The following is a 20,220-nucleotide window of genomic DNA, read 5'->3' as shown; positions in this document are numbered from 1 at the left end:
GTCATGTGTACAGGGCATACAGAGGGGAGGGTCATGTGTACAGGGCATACAGAGGGGAGGGTCATGTGTACAGGGCATACAGAGGGGAGGGTCATGTGTACAGGGTATACAGAGGGGGGGGGCGTGTACAGGGCATACAGAGGGGAGGGTCATGTGTACAGGGCATACAGAGGGGAGGGTCATGCGTACAGGGCATACAGAGGGGAGGGTCATGCGTATAGGGCATACAGAGGGGAGGGTCATGCGTACAGGGCATACAGAGGGGAGGGTCATGTGTACAGGGTATACAGAGGGGGGGGGGCGAGTACAGGGCATACAGAGGGGAGGGTCATGTGTACAGGGCATACAGAGGGGAGGGTCATGCGTACAGGGTATACAGAGGGGGGGGGGGTGTACAGGGCATACAGAGGGGAGGGTCATGTGTACAGGAGAGAGCGTCCCGCGTACAGGGTATACAGGAGAGAGCGTCCCGTGTACAGGGTATACAGGAGAGAGCGTCCCGTGTACAGGGTATACAGGAGAGAGCGTCCAGGGTATACAGGAGAGAGCGTCCCGCGTACAGGGCATACAGGAGAGAGCGTCCCGCGTACAGGGTATACAGGAGAGAGCGTCCCGCGTACAGGGTATACAGGAGAGAGCGTCCCGTGTACAGGGCATACAGGAGAGAGCGTCCAGGGTATACAGGAGAGAGCGTCCCGCGTACAGGGCATACAGGAGAGAGCGTCCCGCGTACAGGGTATACAGGAGAGAGCGTCCCGCGTACAGGGTATACAGGAGAGAGCGTCCCGTGTACAGGGTATACAGGAGAGAGCGTCCCGTGTACAGGGTATACAGGAGAGAGCGTCCAGGGTATACAGGAGAGAGCGTCCCGCGTACAGGGCATACAGGAGAGAGCGTCCCGCGTACAGGGTATACAGGAGAGAGCGTCCCGCGTACAGGGTATACAGGAGAGAGCGTCCCGTGTACAGGGCATACAGGAGAGAGCGTCCCGCGTACAGGGTATACAGGAGAGAGCGTCCCGCGTACAGGGTATACAGGAGAGAGCGTCCCGCGTACAGGGTATACAGGAGAGAGCGTCCCGTGTACAGGGTATACAGGAGAGAGCGTCCCGTGTACAGGGTATACAGGAGAGAGCGTCCCGTGTACAGGGTATACAGGAGAGAGCGTCCCGTGTACAGGGTATACAGGAGAGAGCGTCCCGCGTACAGGGTATACAGGAGAGAGCGTCCCATGTACAGGGCATGCAGGAGAGAGCGTCCCATGTACAGGGCATGCAGGAGAGAGGGTCCCGCGTACAGGGCATACAGGAGAGAGCGTCCCGCGTACAGGGTATACAGGAGAGAGCGTCCCGCGTACAGGGTATACAGGAGAGAGCGTCACGTGTACAGGGCATACAGGAGAGAGCGTCCCGCGTACAGGGTATACAGGAGAGAGCGTCCCGCGTACAGGGTATACAGGAGAGAGCGTCCCGCGTACAGGGTATACAGGAGAGAGCGTCACGTGTACAGGGCATACAGGAGAGAGCGTCCCGCGTACAGGGTATACAGGAGAGAGCGTCCCGCGTACAGGGTATACAGGAGAGAGCGTCACGTGTACAGGGCATACAGGAGAGAGCGTCCCGCGTACAGGGCATACAGGAGAGAGCGTCCCGCGTACAGGGTATACAGGAGAGAGCGTCCCGCGTACAGGGTATACAGGAGAGAGCGTCCCGTGTACAGGGTATACAGGAGAGAGCGTCACGTGTACAGGGTATACAGGAGAGAGCGTCCCGCGTACAGGGTATACAGGAGAGAGCGTCCCGCGTACAGGGCATGCAGGAGAGAGCGCCCCGTGTACAGGGTATAGATTCTTTGTGATATTTCTATCCTAATATCAATAATCACAATGTGTAATGTTTGGGGACTCGCGGGTCCTTCTTCCGGATTGTGAGGGGAGGAGCCTTCATCGTACACGGTTATACTATGGCTCCCCTGCCGCTACATTATCCTCCCCTCACAATCCGGAAGAAGGACCCGCGAGTCCCCAAACATTACACATCACTAGCAATCTATAACCTGACACGAGGGGCGACCATGACCTTTATAAGGGTCACAGGTCACACAGGTCCTTACCGTCTCGCAGGTGAGATTCCCAGTCTATGGATTTAGTTCTCTTTACTGACGTCTTCCTGCAGCCAAAGGAGAAATTACTTCACCTCCCGAAATACCAAATACAACAGGGAACATATAGAGATATATATATACTGACCCCAGGAGACCATCCGGAGACACATCCAGCACATCTGCAGGAAGAGAAAGGAGTATAACTACTATAATACTGCCCCCTATGTACAGGAATATAACTACTATAATACTGCCCCCTATGTACAGGAATATAACTACTATAATACTGCCCCCTATGTACAGGGATATAACTACTATAATACTGCCCCCTATGTACAGGAATATAACTACTATAATACTGCCCCCTATGTACAAGAATATAACTACTATAATACTGCCCCCTATGTACAGGAATATAACTACTATAATACTACCCCCTATGTACAAGAATATAACTACTATAATACTGCTCCCTATGTACAAGAATATAACTACTATAATACTGCTCCCTATGTACAAGAATATAACTACTATAATACTGCTCCCTATGTACAAGAATATAACTACTATAATACTGCCCCCTATGTACAGGAATATAACTACTATAATACTGCCACCTATGTACAAGAATATAACTACTATAATACTGCTCCCTATGTACAAGAATATAACTACTATAATACTGCCCCCTATGTACAGGAATATAACTACTATAATACTACCCCCTATGTACAAGAATATAACTACTATAATACTGCCCCCTATGTACAGGAATATAACTACTATAATACTGCCCCCTATGTACAGGAATATAACTACTATAATACTGCCCCCTATGTACAAGAATATAACTACTATAATACTGCTCTCTATGTACAATAATATAACTACTATAATACTGCCCCCTATGTACAGGGATATAACTACTATAATACTGCCCCCTATGTACAGGAATATAACTACTATAATACTGCCCCCTATGTACAGGAATATAACTACTATAATACTGCCCCCTATGTACAGGAATATAACTACTATAATACTGCCCCCTATGTACAAAAATATAACTACTATAATACTGCCCCCTATGTACAGGAATATAACTACTATAATACTGCCCCCTATGTACAGGAATATAACTACTATAATACTGCCCCCTATGTACAGGAATATAACTACTATAATACTGCCCCCTATGTACAAGAATATAACTACTATAATACTGCCCCCTATGTACAAGAATATAACTACTATAATACTGCCCCCTATGTACAGGAATATAACTACTATAATACTGCCCCCTATGTACAAGAATATAACTACTATAATACTGCCCCCTATGTACAGGGATATAACTACTATAATACTGCCCCCTATGTACAGGAATATAACTACTATAATACTACCCCCTATGTACAGGAATATAACTACTATAATACTGCCCCCTATGTACAGGAATATAACTACTATAATACTACCCCCTATGTACAGGAATATAACTACTATAATACTGCCCCCTATGTACAGGAATATAACTACTATAATACTGCCCCCTATGTACAGGAATATAACTACTATAATACTGCCCCCTATGTACAGGTATATAACTATTATAATACTGCCCCCTATGTACAAGAATATAACTACTATAATACTGCCCCCTATGTACAGGAATATAACTACTATAATACTGCCCCCTATGTACAAGAATATAACTACTATAATACTGCCCCTATGTACAGGAATATAACTACTATAATACTGCCCCTATGTACAGGAATATAACTACTATAATACTGCCCCCTATGTACAGGAATATAACTACTATAATACTGCCCCCTATGTACAAGAATATAACTACTATAATACTGCCCCCTATGTACAGGAATATAACTACTATAATACTGCCCCCTATGTACAGGTATATAACTACTATAATACTGCCCCCTATGTACAGGAATATAACTACTATAATACTGCCCCCTATGTACAGGAATATAACTACTATAATACTGCCACCTATGTACAAGAATATAACTACTATAATACTGCCCCTATGTACAGGAATATAACTACTATAATACTGCCCCTATGTACAGGAATATAACTACTATAATACTGCCCCCTATGTACAGGAATATAACTACTATAATACTGCCCCCTATGTACAAGAATATAACTACTATAATACTGCCCCCTATGTACAGGAATATAACTACTATAATACTGCCCCCTATGTACAGGTATATAACTACTATAATACTGCCCCCTATGTACAGGAATATAACTACTATAATACTGCCCCCTATGTACAGGAATATAACTACTATAATACTGCCACCTATGTACAAGAATATAACTACTAATATACTGCCCTCTATGTACAGGAATATAACTACTATAATACTGCCCCCTATGTACAGGAATATAACTACTATAATACTGCCCCCTATGTACAGGAATAAAACTACTATAATACTGCCTCCTATGTACAGGAATATAACTACTATAATACTGCCCCCTATGTACAGGAATATAACTCCTGTACATAGGGGGCAGTATTATAGTAGTTATATTCCTGTACATAGGGGGCAGTATTATAGTAGTTATATTCCTGTACATAGGGGGCAGTATTATAGTAATGTAACTACTATAATACTGCCCCCCTATGTACAGGAATATAACTACTATAATACTGCCCCTATGTACAGGAATATAACTACTATAATACTGCCCCTATGTACAGGGATATAACTACTATAATACTGCCCCTATGTACAGGGATATAACTACTATAATACTGCCCCCTATGTACAGGAATATAACTACTATAATACTGCCCCCTATGTACAGGAATATAATTACTATAATACTGCCCCCTATGTACAGGAATATAACTACTATAATACTGCCCCCTATGTACAGGAATATAACTACTATAATACTGCCCCCTATGTACAAGAATATAACTACTATAATACTGCCCCCTATGTACAGGAATATAACTACTATAATACTGCCCCCTATGTACAGGAATATAACTACTATAATACTGCCCCCTATGTACAGGAATATAACTAATATAATACTGCCCCCTATGTACAAGAATATAACTACTATAATACTGCCCCCTATGTACAGGAATATAACTACTATAATACTGCCACCTATGTACAAGAATATAACTACTAATATACTGCCCTCTATGTACAGGAATATAACTACTATAATACTGCCCCCTATGTACAGGAATATAACTACTATAATACTGCCCCCTATGTACAGGAATAAAACTACTATAATACTGCCTCCTATGTACAGGAATATAACTACTATAATACTGCCCCCTATGTACAGGAATATAACTACTATAATACTGCCCCCTATGTACAAGAATATAACTACTATAATACTGCCCCCTATGTACAAGAATATAACTACTATAATACTGCCCTCTATGTACAGGAATATAACTACTATAATACTGCCCCCTATGTACAGGAATATAACTACTATAATACTGCCCCCTATGTACAGGAATATAACTACTATAATACTGCCCCCTATGTACAAGAATATAACTACTATAATACTGCTCTCTATGTACAATAATATAACTACTATAATACTGCCCCCTATGTACAGGGATATAACTACTATAATACTGCCCCCTATGTACAGGAATATAACTACTATAATACTGCCCCCTATGTACAGGAATATAACTACTATAATACTGCCCCCTATGTACAGGAATATAACTACTATAATACTGCCCCCTATGTACAGGAATATAACTACTATAATACTGCCCCCTATGTACAAAAATATAACTACTATAATACTGCCCCCTATGTACAGGAATATAACTACTATAATACTGCCCCCTATGTACAGGAATATAACTACTATAATACTGCCCCCTATGTACAGGAATATAACTACTATAATACTGCCCCCTATGTACAAGAATATAACTACTATAATACTGCCCCCTATGTACAAGAATATAACTACTATAATACTGCCCCCTATGTACAGGAATATAACTACTATAATACTGCCCCCTATGTACAAGAATATAACTACTATAATACTGCCCCCTATGTACAGGGATATAACTACTATAATACTGCCCCCTATGTACAGGAATATAACTACTATAATACTACCCCCTATGTACAGGAATATAACTACTATAATACTGCCCCCTATGTACAGGAATATAACTACTATAATACTACCCCCTATGTACAGGAATATAACTACTATAATACTGCCCCCTATGTACAGGAATATAACTACTATAATACTGCCCCCTATGTACAGGAATATAACTACTATAATACTGCCCCCTATGTACAGGTATATAACTATTATAATACTGCCCCCTATGTACAAGAATATAACTACTATAATACTGCCCCCTATGTACAGGAATATAACTACTATAATACTGCCCCCTATGTACAAGAATATAACTACTATAATACTGCCCCTATGTACAGGAATATAACTACTATAATACTGCCCCTATGTACAGGAATATAACTACTATAATACTGCCCCCTATGTACAGGAATATAACTACTATAATACTGCCCCCTATGTACAAGAATATAACTACTATAATACTGCCCCCTATGTACAGGAATATAACTACTATAATACTGCCCCCTATGTACAGGTATATAACTACTATAATACTGCCCCCTATGTACAGGAATATAACTACTATAATACTGCCCCCTATGTACAGGAATATAACTACTATAATACTGCCACCTATGTACAAGAATATAACTACTATAATACTGCCCCTATGTACAGGAATATAACTACTATAATACTGCCCCTATGTACAGGAATATAACTACTATAATACTGCCCCCTATGTACAGGAATATAACTACTATAATACTGCCCCCTATGTACAAGAATATAACTACTATAATACTGCCCCCTATGTACAGGAATATAACTACTATAATACTGCCCCCTATGTACAGGTATATAACTACTATAATACTGCCCCCTATGTACAGGAATATAACTACTATAATACTGCCCCCTATGTACAGGAATATAACTACTATAATACTGCCACCTATGTACAAGAATATAACTACTAATATACTGCCCTCTATGTACAGGAATATAACTACTATAATACTGCCCCCTATGTACAGGAATATAACTACTATAATACTGCCCCCTATGTACAGGAATAAAACTACTATAATACTGCCTCCTATGTACAGGAATATAACTACTATAATACTGCCCCCTATGTACAGGAATATAACTCCTGTAAATAGGGGGCAGTATTATAGTAGTTATATTCCTGTACATAGGGGGCAGTATTATAGTAGTTATATTCCTGTACATAGGGGGCAGTATTATAGTAATGTAACTACTATAATACTGCCCCCCTATGTACAGGAATATAACTACTATAATACTGCCCCTATGTACAGGAATATAACTACTATAATACTGCCCCTATGTACAGGGATATAACTACTATAATACTGCCCCTATGTACAGGGATATAACTACTATAATACTGCCCCCTATGTACAGGAATATAACTACTATAATACTGCCCCCTATGTACAGGAATATAATTACTATAATACTGCCCCCTATGTACAGGAATATAACTACTATAATACTGCCCCCTATGTACAGGAATATAACTACTATAATACTGCCCCCTATGTACAAGAATATAACTACTATAATACTGCCCCCTATGTACAGGAATATAACTACTATAATACTGCCCCCTATGTACAGGAATATAACTACTATAATACTGCCCCCTATGTACAGGAATATAACTAATATAATACTGCCCCCTATGTACAAGAATATAACTACTATAATACTGCCCCCTATGTACAGGAATATAACTACTATAATACTGCCACCTATGTACAAGAATATAACTACTAATATACTGCCCTCTATGTACAGGAATATAACTACTATAATACTGCCCCCTATGTACAGGAATATAACTACTATAATACTGCCCCCTATGTACAGGAATAAAACTACTATAATACTGCCTCCTATGTACAGGAATATAACTACTATAATACTGCCCCCTATGTACAGGAATATAACTACTATAATACTGCCCCCTATGTACAAGAATATAACTACTATAATACTGCCCCCTATGTACAAGAATATAACTACTATAATACTGCCCTCTATGTACAGGAATATAACTACTATAATACTGCCCCCTATGTACAGGAATATAACTACTATAATACTGCCACCTATGTACAAGAATATAACTACTAATATACTGCCCTCTATGTACAGGAATATAACTCCTATAATACTGTCCCCTATGTACAAGAATATAACTACTATAATACTGCCACCTATGTACAAGAATATAACTACTATAATACTGCCCCCTATGTACAAGAATATAACTACTATAATACTGCCCCCTATGTACAGGAATATAACTACTATAATACTGCCCCTATGTACAGGAATATAACTACTATAATACTGCCCCTATGTACAAGAATATAACTACTATAATACTGCCCCCTATGTACAGGAATATAACTACTATAATACTGCCACCTATGTACAAGAATATAACTACTAATATACTGCCCTCTATGTACAGGAATATAACTCCTATAATACTGTCCCCTATGTACAAGAATATAACTACTATAATACTGCCACCTATGTACAAGAATATAACTACTATAATACTGCCCCCTATGTACAAGAATATAACTACTATAATACTGCCCCCTATGTACAGGAATATAACTACTATAATACTGCCCCTATGTACAGGAATATAACTACTATAATACTGCCCCTATGTACAAGAATATAACTACTATAATACTGCCCCCTATGTACAGGAATATAACTACTATAATACTGCCCCTATGTACAGGAATATAACTACTATAATACTGCCCCCTATGTACAGGAATATAACTACTATAATACTGCCCCCTATGTACAGGAATATAACTACTATAATACTGCCCCCTATGTACAAGAATATAACTACTATAATACTGCCCCCTATGTACAGGAATATAACTACTATAATACTGCCCCCTATGTACAAGAATATAACTACTATAATACTGCCCCCTATGTACAGGGATATAACTACTATAATCCTGCCTCCTATGTACAAGAATATAACTACTATAATACTGCCCCCTATGTACAGGAATATAACTACTATAATACTGCCTCCTATGTACAAGAATATAACTACTATAATACTGCCCCTATGTACAAGAATATAACTACTATAATACTGCCCCTATGTACAAGAATATAACTACTATAATACTGCCCCCTATGTACAAGAATATAACTACTATAATACTGCCCCCTATGTACAAGAATATAACTACTATAATACTGCCCCCTATGTACAGGAATATAACTACTATAATACTGCCCCTATGTACAAGAATATAACTACTATAATACTGCCCCCTATGTACAAGAATATAACTACTATAATACTGCCCCCTATGTACAGGAATATAACTACTATAATACTGCCCCCTATGTACAAGAATATAACTACTATAATACTGCCCCCTATGTACAGGAATATAACTACTATAATACTGCTCCCTATGTACAAGAATATAATTACTATAATACTGCCCCCTATGTACAGGAATATAACTACTATAATACTGCCCCTATGTACAGGAATATAACTACTATAATACTGCTCCTATGTACAGGAATATAACTACTATAATACTGCCCCCCATGTACAGGAATATAACTACTATAATACTGCCCCTATGTACAGGAATATAACTACTATAATACTGCCCCCTATGTACAAGAATATAACTACTATAATACTGCCCCCTATGTACAGGAATATAACTACTATAATACTGCCCCCTATGTACAGGGATATAACTACTATAATACTGCCCCCTATGTACAGGGATATAACTACTATAATACTGCCCCCTATGTACAGGAATATAACTACTATAATACTGCCCCCTATGTACAAAAATATAACTACTATAATACTGCCCCCTATGTACAGGAATATAACTACTATAATACTGCCCCCTATGTACAAGAATATAACTACTATAATACTGCCCCCCATGTACAGGAATATAACTCCTATAATACTGTCCCCTATGTACAAGAATATAACTACTATAATACTGCCCCCCATGTACAGGAATATAACTCCTATAATACTGTCCCCTATGTACAAGAATATAACTACTATAATACTGCCACCTATGTACAAGAATATAACTACTATAATACTGCCCCCTATGTACAAGAATATAACTACTATAATACTGCCCCCTATGTACAGGAATATAACTACTATAATACTGTCCCCTATGTACAAGAATATAACTACTATAATACTGTCCCCTATGTACAGGAATATAACTACTATAATACTGCCTCCTATGTACAGGAATATAACTACTATAATACTGCCCCCTATGTACAGGAATATAACTACTATAATACTGCCCCCTATGTACAGGGATATAACTACTATAATACTGCCCCCTATGTACAGGAATATAACTACTATAATACTGCCCCCTATGTACAGGAATATAACTACTATAATACTGCCCCTATGTACAGGACTATAACTACTATAATACTGCCCCCTATGTACAAGAACATAACTACTATAATACTGCCCCCTATGTACAGGAATATAACTACTATAATACTGCCCCCTATGTACCGGAATATAACTACTATAATACTGCCCCTATGTACAGGAATATAACTACTATAATACTGCCCCTATGTACAAGAATATAACTACTATAATACTGCCCCCTATGTACAGGAATATAACTACTATAATACTGTCCCTATGTACAGGAATATAACTACTATAATACTGCCCCTATGTACAAGAATATAACTACTATAATACTGCCCCCTATGTACAGGAATATAACTACTATAATACTGTCCCTATGTACAGGAACATAACTACTATAATACTGCCCCCTATGTACAGGAATATAACTACTATAATACTGCCCCCTATGTACCGGAATATAACTACTATAATACTGCCCCTATGTACAGGAATATAACTACTATAATACTGCCCCTATGTACAGGAATATAACTACTATAATACTGCCCCCTATGTACAGGAATATAACTACTATAATACTGCCCCCTATGTACCGGAATATAACTACTATAATACTGCCCCCTATGTACAGGAATATAACTACTATAATACTGCCCCCTTGCTGTGGTGCTGGGGTCTCTTACCTTGGGGGTCCTGGTCGGTGCTGGGGGGGTCCCTCCCGGTGTATAGCGCCTCCGCTGGGAGACTGTTGGATGTGGTTTTCTTGTCTTTGTCCGCCGGCTCCTCTGTGTTGCCCAGTGAATACCTTTTTAGTGACCCCTTTCTCAGAAAGGGGGGAGGGGCAGGAGGTGGGGGTGGGGCGGCTCCTCTGGGGGGCTTGCTGGGAACTTTAGGTGGCAGAGCAGGGGGTGGTGGTTCTGGGGTGTCAGACAGGGGGGGCACTTTGCTGCGGCGGGCCGGCTTCCTGATCATAGATCGTGTCTCTCCGGGGGTCTCCGTATTTGGACCCTCGGGGGGCTGCACAGAGTCACTGGGGGGGTCACAGAGTGTCCGCTCCGCCACAGACTGGACGTCATTGGAGAAGGAGATGGACTTAGGTTTGGGGTTCTTGGTCTGTAGGGGCTCGGGGTTGCTTTGGGCAGGACACGTGTTGGGGGTCTTTGTATGGTCATCGTCTGCAGGGGGATCTACACTCTCGGTGTTCCTGGGCTTCCGATGACATGGGGGTCCGTGTTTGGGGATCTCGGGGGCCCTGGTGGACCCTTCCTCACAGTGTGGGCTGGGCAGGTGGCCATTGTCCTCAGCGGTGGACCTGTAGGAGGTCAGCACCACGCTGTTCCTGACCTTCTCACCATCGGCCGAGTCCTGCCCCGACCTCTCCGCGTTCTTCAGCGAGCGGCGCCGCACCGGGTAACAGCCGCCACCCGTCATCCTCTCCTTCAGGTGCCAGGGGCCCCACTTCCCTCCGTCCTCATCCTCGTCCTCATTCACAGATAAGACCCTCTGAAAGACCCCGCTGTCATCCGAGGAGTCTGAGGCTTCGTTACCGTGGAGGCCAGGGGAGACCACGGATGACTCCGGGAGCCACACCAGAACCATACCGGGCCTCTGCTGGTGACAGGCACAGGCACAGCGCGAGGGGCAGGCCGCCCGAGGCAGGCACCACGACATCCGGGACAGCCGCTCATCAGGGTCCTGGAGGAGTTTAGGAGGCAGAGCTGCAGGAACAGAGAGAAGACGATTGTTAGGAAACTCTATGGCTCCGGCCATAGACATGGAGCAGAACGCAGCCTGGCTGGAGCTCTCCCCGGTGCCCCCACCCTCCTCCTGGCTGGACCTCTCCCCGGTGCCCCCACCCTCCTCCTGGCTGGACCTCTCCCCGGTGCCCCCACCCTCCTCCTGGCTGGACCTCTCCCCGGTGCCCCCACCCTCCTCCTGGCTGGACCTCTCCCCGGTGCCCCCACCCTCCTCCTGGCTGGACCTCTCCCCGGTGCCCGCCCCCTCCTCCTGGCTGGACCTCTCCCCGGTGCCCGCCCCCTCCTCCTGGCTGGACCTCTCCCCGGTGCCCGCCCCCTCCTCCTGGCTGGACCTCTCCCCGGTGCCCCCACCCTCCTCCTGGCTGGACCTCTCCCCGGTGCCCCCACCCTCCTCCTGGCTGGACCTCTCCCCGGTGCCCCCACCCTCCTCCTGGCTGGACCTCTCCCCGGTGCCCCCACCCTCCTCCTGGCTGGACCTCTCCCCGGTGCCCCCACCCTCCTCCTGGCTGGACCTCTCCCCGGTGCCCCCACCCTCCTCCTGGCTGGACCTCTCCCCGGTGCCCCCACCCTCCTCCTGGCTGGACCTCTCCCCGGTGCCCCCACCCTCCTCCTGGCTGGACCTCTCCCCGGTGCCCCCACCCTCCTCCTGGCTGGACCTCTCCCCGGTGCCCCCACCCTCCTCCTGGCTGGACCTCTCCCCGGTGCCCCCACCCTCCTCCTGGCTGGACCTCTCCCCGGTGCCCCCACCCTCCTCCTGGCTGGACCTCTCCCCGGTGCCCCCACCCTCCTCCTGGCTGGACCTCTCCCCGGTGCCCCCACCCTCCTCCTGGCTGGACCTCTCCCCGGTGCCCCCACCCTCCTCCTGGCTGGACCTCTCCCCGGTGCCCCTACCCTCCTCCTGGCTGGACCTCTCCCCGGTGCCCCTACCCTCCTCCTGGCTGGACCTCTCCCCGGTGCCCCTACCCTCCTCCTGGCTGGACCTCTCCCCGGTGCCCCCACCCTCCTCCTGGCTGGACCTCTCCCCGGTGCCCCCACCCTCCTCCTGGCTGGACCTCTCCCCGGTGCCCCCACCCTCCTCCTGGCTGGACCTCTCCCCGGTGCCCCCACCCCCCTTTAGGCTGTACCTCTCCCCGGGTCTGGGGCCTGCAGGGTGGCTCCCGGTCACTGGGTGTAGCGGTCACTTATCAGGCAGAGGGGGGCAGTGACGCAGTGGGGGCCATGGGTGGGGTGGAGGGGATAAGGTTTCATCTCCCAAATACAACAGAGAGAGGGAGGGGTTAACCCTTTGCAGCCTGGCTGTGTGCACAATACACAGATATGTATAACCCCATATATAGAGGGGCTGCAGGGGCCCCAAGAGCTGACCATCTACCATGGTCCCGGGAGGAAAAGCCTGAATCTGAATTATAAATCCTAACATGAGGAAAGGCCTGCAGACCCCCGGAGGACCCCCCATCCTGGTTACTATGGAGACACTGGTCCCGGTCACGCTTAGCCCTCTTCCTGCCAGTGACCCCGTGTTTACATACAACACGTGACACACGCACGTCTCACCTGCAAAACCGGTTCTACCGCCCCCAAATACGTGACAGCCAGCAGCCATCACATTCCACCGGGATGACACTGCCGGCTGATAACAGAGAGCAACAACAGAGCACGGCAGACGATGGCTGCTGACAACAGAGAGTAACAGCTCTGGGCGCAGTGTGAAGGGTTAAAATCATTCACGATCCCGAAACAGTGACAACTGGACGCCGCACCCTCCCTGCGCCGGGCGACACTCGCCCCAACAGCTGCAGGAGACTGCGACCGCCCCAAAGCCACAGGCGGAGGAGAGATACATGGCGCCATATAGTGCTCAGCCTGGTGCTATACACCGATACATGGCGCCATATAGTGCTCAGCCTGGTGCTGTACACCGATACATGGCGCCATATAGTCCTCAGCCGGGTGCTATACACCGATACATGGCGCCATATAGTCCTCAGCCTGGTGCTATACACCGATACATGGCGCCATATAGTCCTCAGCCTGGTGCTATACACCGATACATGGCGCCATATAGTCCTCAGCCTGGTGCTATACACCGATACATGGCGCCATATAGTCCTCAGCCTGGTGCTATACACCGATACATGGCGCCATATAGTCCTCAGCCTGGTGCTATACACCGATACATGGCGCCATATAGTCCTCAGCCTGGTGCTATACACCGATACATGGCGCCATATAGTCCACAGCCTGGTGCTATACACCGATACATGGCGCCATATAGTGCTCAGCCTGGTGCTATACACCGATACATGGCGCCATATAGTGCTCAGCCTGGTGCTATACACCGATACATGGCGCCATATAGTCCTCAGCCTGGTGCTATACACCGATACATGGCGCCATATAGTCCTCAGCCTGGTGCTATACACCGATACATGGCGCCATATAGTCCTCAGCCTGGTGCTATACACCGATACATGGCGCCATATAGTCCTCAGCCTGGTGCTATACACCGATACATGGCGCCATATAGTCCTCAGCCTGGTGCTATACACCGATACATGGCGCCATATAGTCCTCAGCCTGGTGCTATACACCGATACATGGCGCCATATAGTGCTCAGCCTGGTGCTATACACCGATACATGGCGCCATATAGTCCTCAGCCTGGTGCTATACACCGATACATGGCGCCATATAGTCCTCAGCCTGGTGCTATACACCGATACATGGCGCCATATAGTCCTCAGCCTGGTGCTGTACACCGATACATGGCGCCATATAGTCCTCAGCCTGGTGCTATACACCGATACATGGCGCCATATAGTGCTCAGCCTGGTGCTATACACCGATACATGGCGCCATATAGTCCTCAGCCTGGTGCTATACACCGATACATGGCGCCATATAGTGCTCAGCCTGGTGCTATACACCGATACATGGCGCCATATAGTCCTCAGCCTGGTGCTATACACCGATACATGGCGCCATATAGTCCTCAGCCTGGTGCTGTACACCGATACATGGCGCCATATAGTCCACAGCCTGGTGCTGTACACCGATACATGGCGCCATATAGTGCTCAGCCTGGTGCTGTACACCGATACATGGCGCCATATAGTGCTCAGCCTGGTGCTATACACCGATACATGGCGCCATATAGTCCTCAGCCTGGTGCTATACACCGATACATGGCGCCATATAGTCCTCAGCCTGGTGCTATACACCGATACATGGCGCCATATAGTCCTCAGCCTGGTGCTATACACCGATACATGGCGCCATATAGTCCTCAGCCTGGTGCTATACACCGATACATGGCGCCATATAGTGCTCAGCCTGGTGCTATACACCGATACATGGCGCCATATAGTGCTCAGCCTGGTGCTATACACCGATACATGGCGCCATATAGTGCTCAGCCTGGTGCTATACACCGATACACGGCGCCATATAGTGCTCAGCCTGGTGCTGTACACCGATACACGGCGCCATATAGTCCTCAGCCTGGTGCTATACACCGATACACGGCGCCATATAGTCCTCAGCCTGGTGCTATACACCGATACACGGCGCCATATAGTGCTCAGCCTGGTGCTATACACCGATACACGGCGCCATATAGTCCTCAGCCTGGTGCTATACACCGATACACGGCGCCATATAGTGCTCAGCCTGGTGCTATACACCGATACATGGCGCCATATAGTCCTCAGCCTGGTGCTATACACCGATACATGGCGCCATATAGTCCTCAGCCTGGTGCTATACACCGATACATGGCGCCATATAGTGCTCAGCCTGGTGCTATACACCGATACATGGCGCCATATAGTCCTCAGCCTGGTGCTATACACCGATACATGGCGCCATATAGTCCTCAGCCTGGTGCTATACACCGATACATGGCGCCATATAGTCCTCAGCCTGGTGCTATACACCGATACATGGCGCCATATAGTCCTCAGCCTGGTGCTATACACCGATACATGGCGCCATATAGTGCTCAGCCTGGTGCTATACACCGATACATGGCGCCATATAGTCCTCAGCCTGGTGCTATACACCGATACATGGCGCCATATAGTCCTCAGCCTGGTGCTATACACCGATACATGGCGCCATATAGTGCTCAGCCTGGTGCTATACACCGATACATGGCGCCATATAGTCCTCAGCCTGGTGCTGTACACCGATACATGGCGCCATATAGTCCTCAGCCTGGTGCTATACACCGATACATGGCGCCATATAGTCCTCAGCCTGGTGCTGTACACCGATACATGGCGCCATATAGTCCTCAGCCTGGTGCTATACACCGATACATGGCGCCATATAGTCCTCAGCCTGGTGCTATACACCGATACATGGCGCCATATAGTGCTCAGCCTGGTGCTATACACCGATACATGGCGCCATATAGTCCTCAGCCTGGTGCTATACACCGATACATGGCGCCATATAGTGCTCAGCCTGGTGCTATACACCGATACATGGCACCATATAGTCCTCAGCCTGGTGCTATACACCGATACATGGCGCCATATAGTGCTCAGCCTGGTGCTATACACCGATACATGGCGCCATATAGTCCTCAGCCTGGTGCTATACACCGATACATGGCGCCATATAGTCCTCAGCCTGGTGCTATACACCGATACATGGCGCCACATGGTGCTGTATAGACATAAGGCTAAAGTCACATGACAGATCGCAGTGGGGGGGCCCGGCAGTTACTCACGTGGGGGGGCTCGGCAGTTACTCACGTGGGGGGGCCCGGCAGTTACTCACGTGGGGGGGCCCGGCAGTTACTCACGTGGGGGGGCCCGGCAGTTACTCACGTGGGGGGGCCCGGCAGTTACTCACGTGGGGGGGCCCGGCAGTTACTCACGTGGGGGGCCGCTCTGCTCATCGTTCACCTCTGGCGGGAGGTCACTGCTGGGCGGAGCCTCCTTTGGCTTTGCAGATACTCGGGGCTGAGGGTCCTCACTGCTGCCCCCTACTGAGTCCTTCTGGAAGAGTCCGGCTATCCTCCGCACACACACCCCGGAGGCGGGGGGCTCTGCAGGGTCTGGGGGGGCAGCTGGAGGCAGTGGGGTGTGCTGTGGGCAGGGCGGAGGCTTCTGTGGAGGCTTCGGGGGCAGGTGTGGTGGAGGCCGGTTGGGAGGTCGGGCTTTTACAATCCGCACAGGCTTCTGGGAGAGGGGGATGGGAGGGGGCAGGGCATCTGTGGCCGACATGGTGGCAGCGAGGTCACAGGAGGGCGGAGGAGGTCACCGAGGAGTCTGCAAGACACAAGAGAGAACATGAGAAACATCACAGGAGGGACCGGGGGGAACAGGACGGAGGGGCGGCGGCGGCAGAGGGGACCCCGGGGGAACAGGACGGAGGGGCGGCGGCGGCAGAGGGGACCCCGGGGGAACAGGACGGAGGGGCGGCGGCGGCAGAGGGGACCCCGGGGGAACAGGACGGAGGGGCGGCGGCGGCAGAGGGGACCCCGGGGGAACGGGACGGAGGGGCGGCGGCAGAGGGGACCCCGGGGGCACGGGACGGAGGGGCGGCGGCAGAGGGGACCCCGGGGGAACGGGACGGAGGGGCGGCGGCAGAGGGGACCCCGGCCCGGGAGGAGGGACGGCGGCAGAGGGGACCCCGGGGGAACAGGACGGAGGGGCGGCGGCAGAGGGGACCCCGGGGGCACAGGACGGAGGGGCGGCGGCAGAGGGGACCCCGGGGGAACAGGACGGAGGGACGGCGGCAGAGGGGACCCCGGGGGAACAGGACGGAGGGGCGGCGGCAGAGGGGACCCCGGCCCGGGAGGAGGGACGGCAGAGGGGACCCCACGCGCACCCAGCAGAGCCACGCGCACCCAGCAGAGCGTGGGTCTCGCCATTCAGCATTTATGTAACATTTACGTGAAGTTACGATGTAAGTCTCAGCCCGGAGCCGGTGTCACGCGCCTGACCCTGGGTGTCGCCAGTATCGGCTCCCTCGGGGGTGCGCTATACTGTTATACAATGACCCATCGCCGATCCGATACATTTACAATACAAACTCCAGGTCCTTCGTTACATTTTGATCTTTTGTCTCCCTATGTTACCAGCAGCCGTCCCATTAGGTCCAGAGGTTTGTAATCAGCAGCAGATAACGGCCGCCCACATCCCCAATGTCTGACACATGGAACAGTCACGATTCAAGTCCTGTGCACATGGTGCCGGGTATCATGGCATCTGCTGTGGTGCTGGGGGCCCGGAGCTGTGGGGGCTAGGCCTGCCAGTATGGGTGCTGGAGGGGCCCGGGCTGTGGGGGCTAGGCCTGTCAGTATGGGTGCTGGAGGGGCCCGGGGCTGTGGGGGCTAGGCCTGCCAGTATGGGTGCTGGTGGGGGGCCCGGAGCTGTGGGGGCTAGGCCTGCCAGTAAGGGTGCTGCTGGGGGGCCCGGAGCTGTGGGGGCTAGGCCTGCCAGTATGGGTGCTGGGGGCCCGGAGCTGTGGGGGCTAGGCCTGCCAGTATGGGTGCTGGAGCGGCCCGGGGCTGTGGGGGCTAGGCCTGCCAGTATGGGTGCTGGTGGGGGGCCCGGAGCTGTGGGGGCTAGGCCTGTCAGTATGGGTGCTGGTGGGGGGCCCGGAGCTGTGGGGGCTAGGCCTGCCAGTATGGGTGCTGGTGGGGCCCGGGGCTTCGGGGGCTAGGCCTGCCAGTATGGGTGCTGGTGGGGGGCCCGAAGCTGTGGGGGCTAGGCCTGCCAGTATGGGTGCTGGTGGGGGGCCCGGAGCTGTGGGGGCTAGCCCTGCCAGTATGGGTGCTGGAGCGGCCCGGGGCTGTGGGGGCTAGGCCTGCCAGTATGGGTGCTGGTGGGGGGCCCGAAGCTGTGGGGGCTAGGCCTGCCAGTATGGGTGCTGGTGGGGGGCCCGGAGCTGTGGGGGCTAGGCCTGCCAGTATGGGTGCTGGAGGGGCCCGGGCTGTGGGGGCTAGGCCTGCCAGTATGGGTGCTGGAGGGGCCCGGGCTGTGGGGGCTAGGCCTGTCAGTATGGGTGCTGGAGGGGCCCGGGGCTGTGGGGGCTAGGCCTGCCAGTATGGGTGCTGGTGGGGGGCCCGGAGCTGTGGGGGCTAGGCCTGCCAGTAAGGGTGCTGCTGGGGGGCCCGGAGCTGTGGGGGCTAGGCCTGCCAGTATGGGTGCTGGGGGCCCGGAGCTGTGGGGGCTAGGCCTGCCAGTATGGGTGCTGGAGCGGCCCGGGGCTGTGGGGGCTAGGCCTGCCAGTATGGGTGCTGGTGGGGGGCCCGGAGCTGTGGGGGCTAGGCCTGTCAGTATGGGTGCTGGTGGGGGGCCCGGAGCTGTGGGGGCTAGGCCTGCCAGTATGGGTGCTGGTGGGGCCCGGGGCTTCGGGGGCTAGGCCTGCCAGTATGGGTGCTGGTGGGGGGCCCGAAGCTGTGGGGGCTAGGCCTGCCAGTATGGGTGCTGGTGGGGGGCCCGGAGCTGTGGGGGCTAGCCCTGCCAGTATGGGTGCTGGAGCGGCCTGGGGCTGTGGGGGCTAGGCCTGCCAGTATGGGTGCTGGTGGGGGGCCCGAAGCTGTGGGGGCTAGGCCTGCCAGTATGGGTGCTGGTGGGGCCCGGAGCTGTGGGGGCTAGGCCTGCCAGTATGGGTGCTGGAGGGGCCCGGGGCTGTGGGGGCTAGGCCTGCCAGTATGGGTGCTGCTGGGGGGCCCGGAGCTGTGGGGGCTAGGCCTGCCAGT

At 49.6% G+C, this 20,220-nt stretch overlaps 1 protein-coding gene across 2 annotated transcripts in view; it reads right to left on the bottom strand.

Moving 5' to 3' along the window:
* LOC140111101 (ephexin-1-like) overlaps positions 1-17,800 on the bottom strand; it is a 31,843-nt gene extending 14,043 nt beyond the window's left edge. The window contains exons 1-4 of one of the 2 annotated variants that reach the window (XM_072132320.1): positions 17,386-17,800; positions 11,427-12,461; positions 2,248-2,281; positions 2,112-2,167 (exon numbers count right to left, since the gene is read on the bottom strand). In XM_072132320.1, coding sequence (XP_071988421.1) covers positions 2,112-2,167; positions 2,248-2,281; positions 11,427-12,461; positions 17,386-17,734 — 1,474 coding nt within the window. In that variant the 5' untranslated portion in view covers positions 17,735-17,800. Of the gene's footprint in view, positions 1-2,111; positions 2,168-2,247; positions 2,282-11,426; positions 12,462-13,624; positions 13,786-17,385 lie in introns of those variants that run through there. The other variant, XM_072132321.1, reaches the window with a different exon arrangement.
* Between the last annotated feature and the right edge of the window lie 2,420 nt (positions 17,801-20,220).

This window comes from Engystomops pustulosus, unplaced genomic scaffold (assembly GCF_040894005.1).
Source record: "Engystomops pustulosus unplaced genomic scaffold, aEngPut4.maternal MAT_SCAFFOLD_383, whole genome shotgun sequence".
NCBI lineage: Eukaryota > Metazoa > Chordata > Amphibia > Anura > Leptodactylidae > Engystomops > Engystomops pustulosus.
This window is presented reverse-complemented; position numbering and strand designations above follow the sequence as displayed.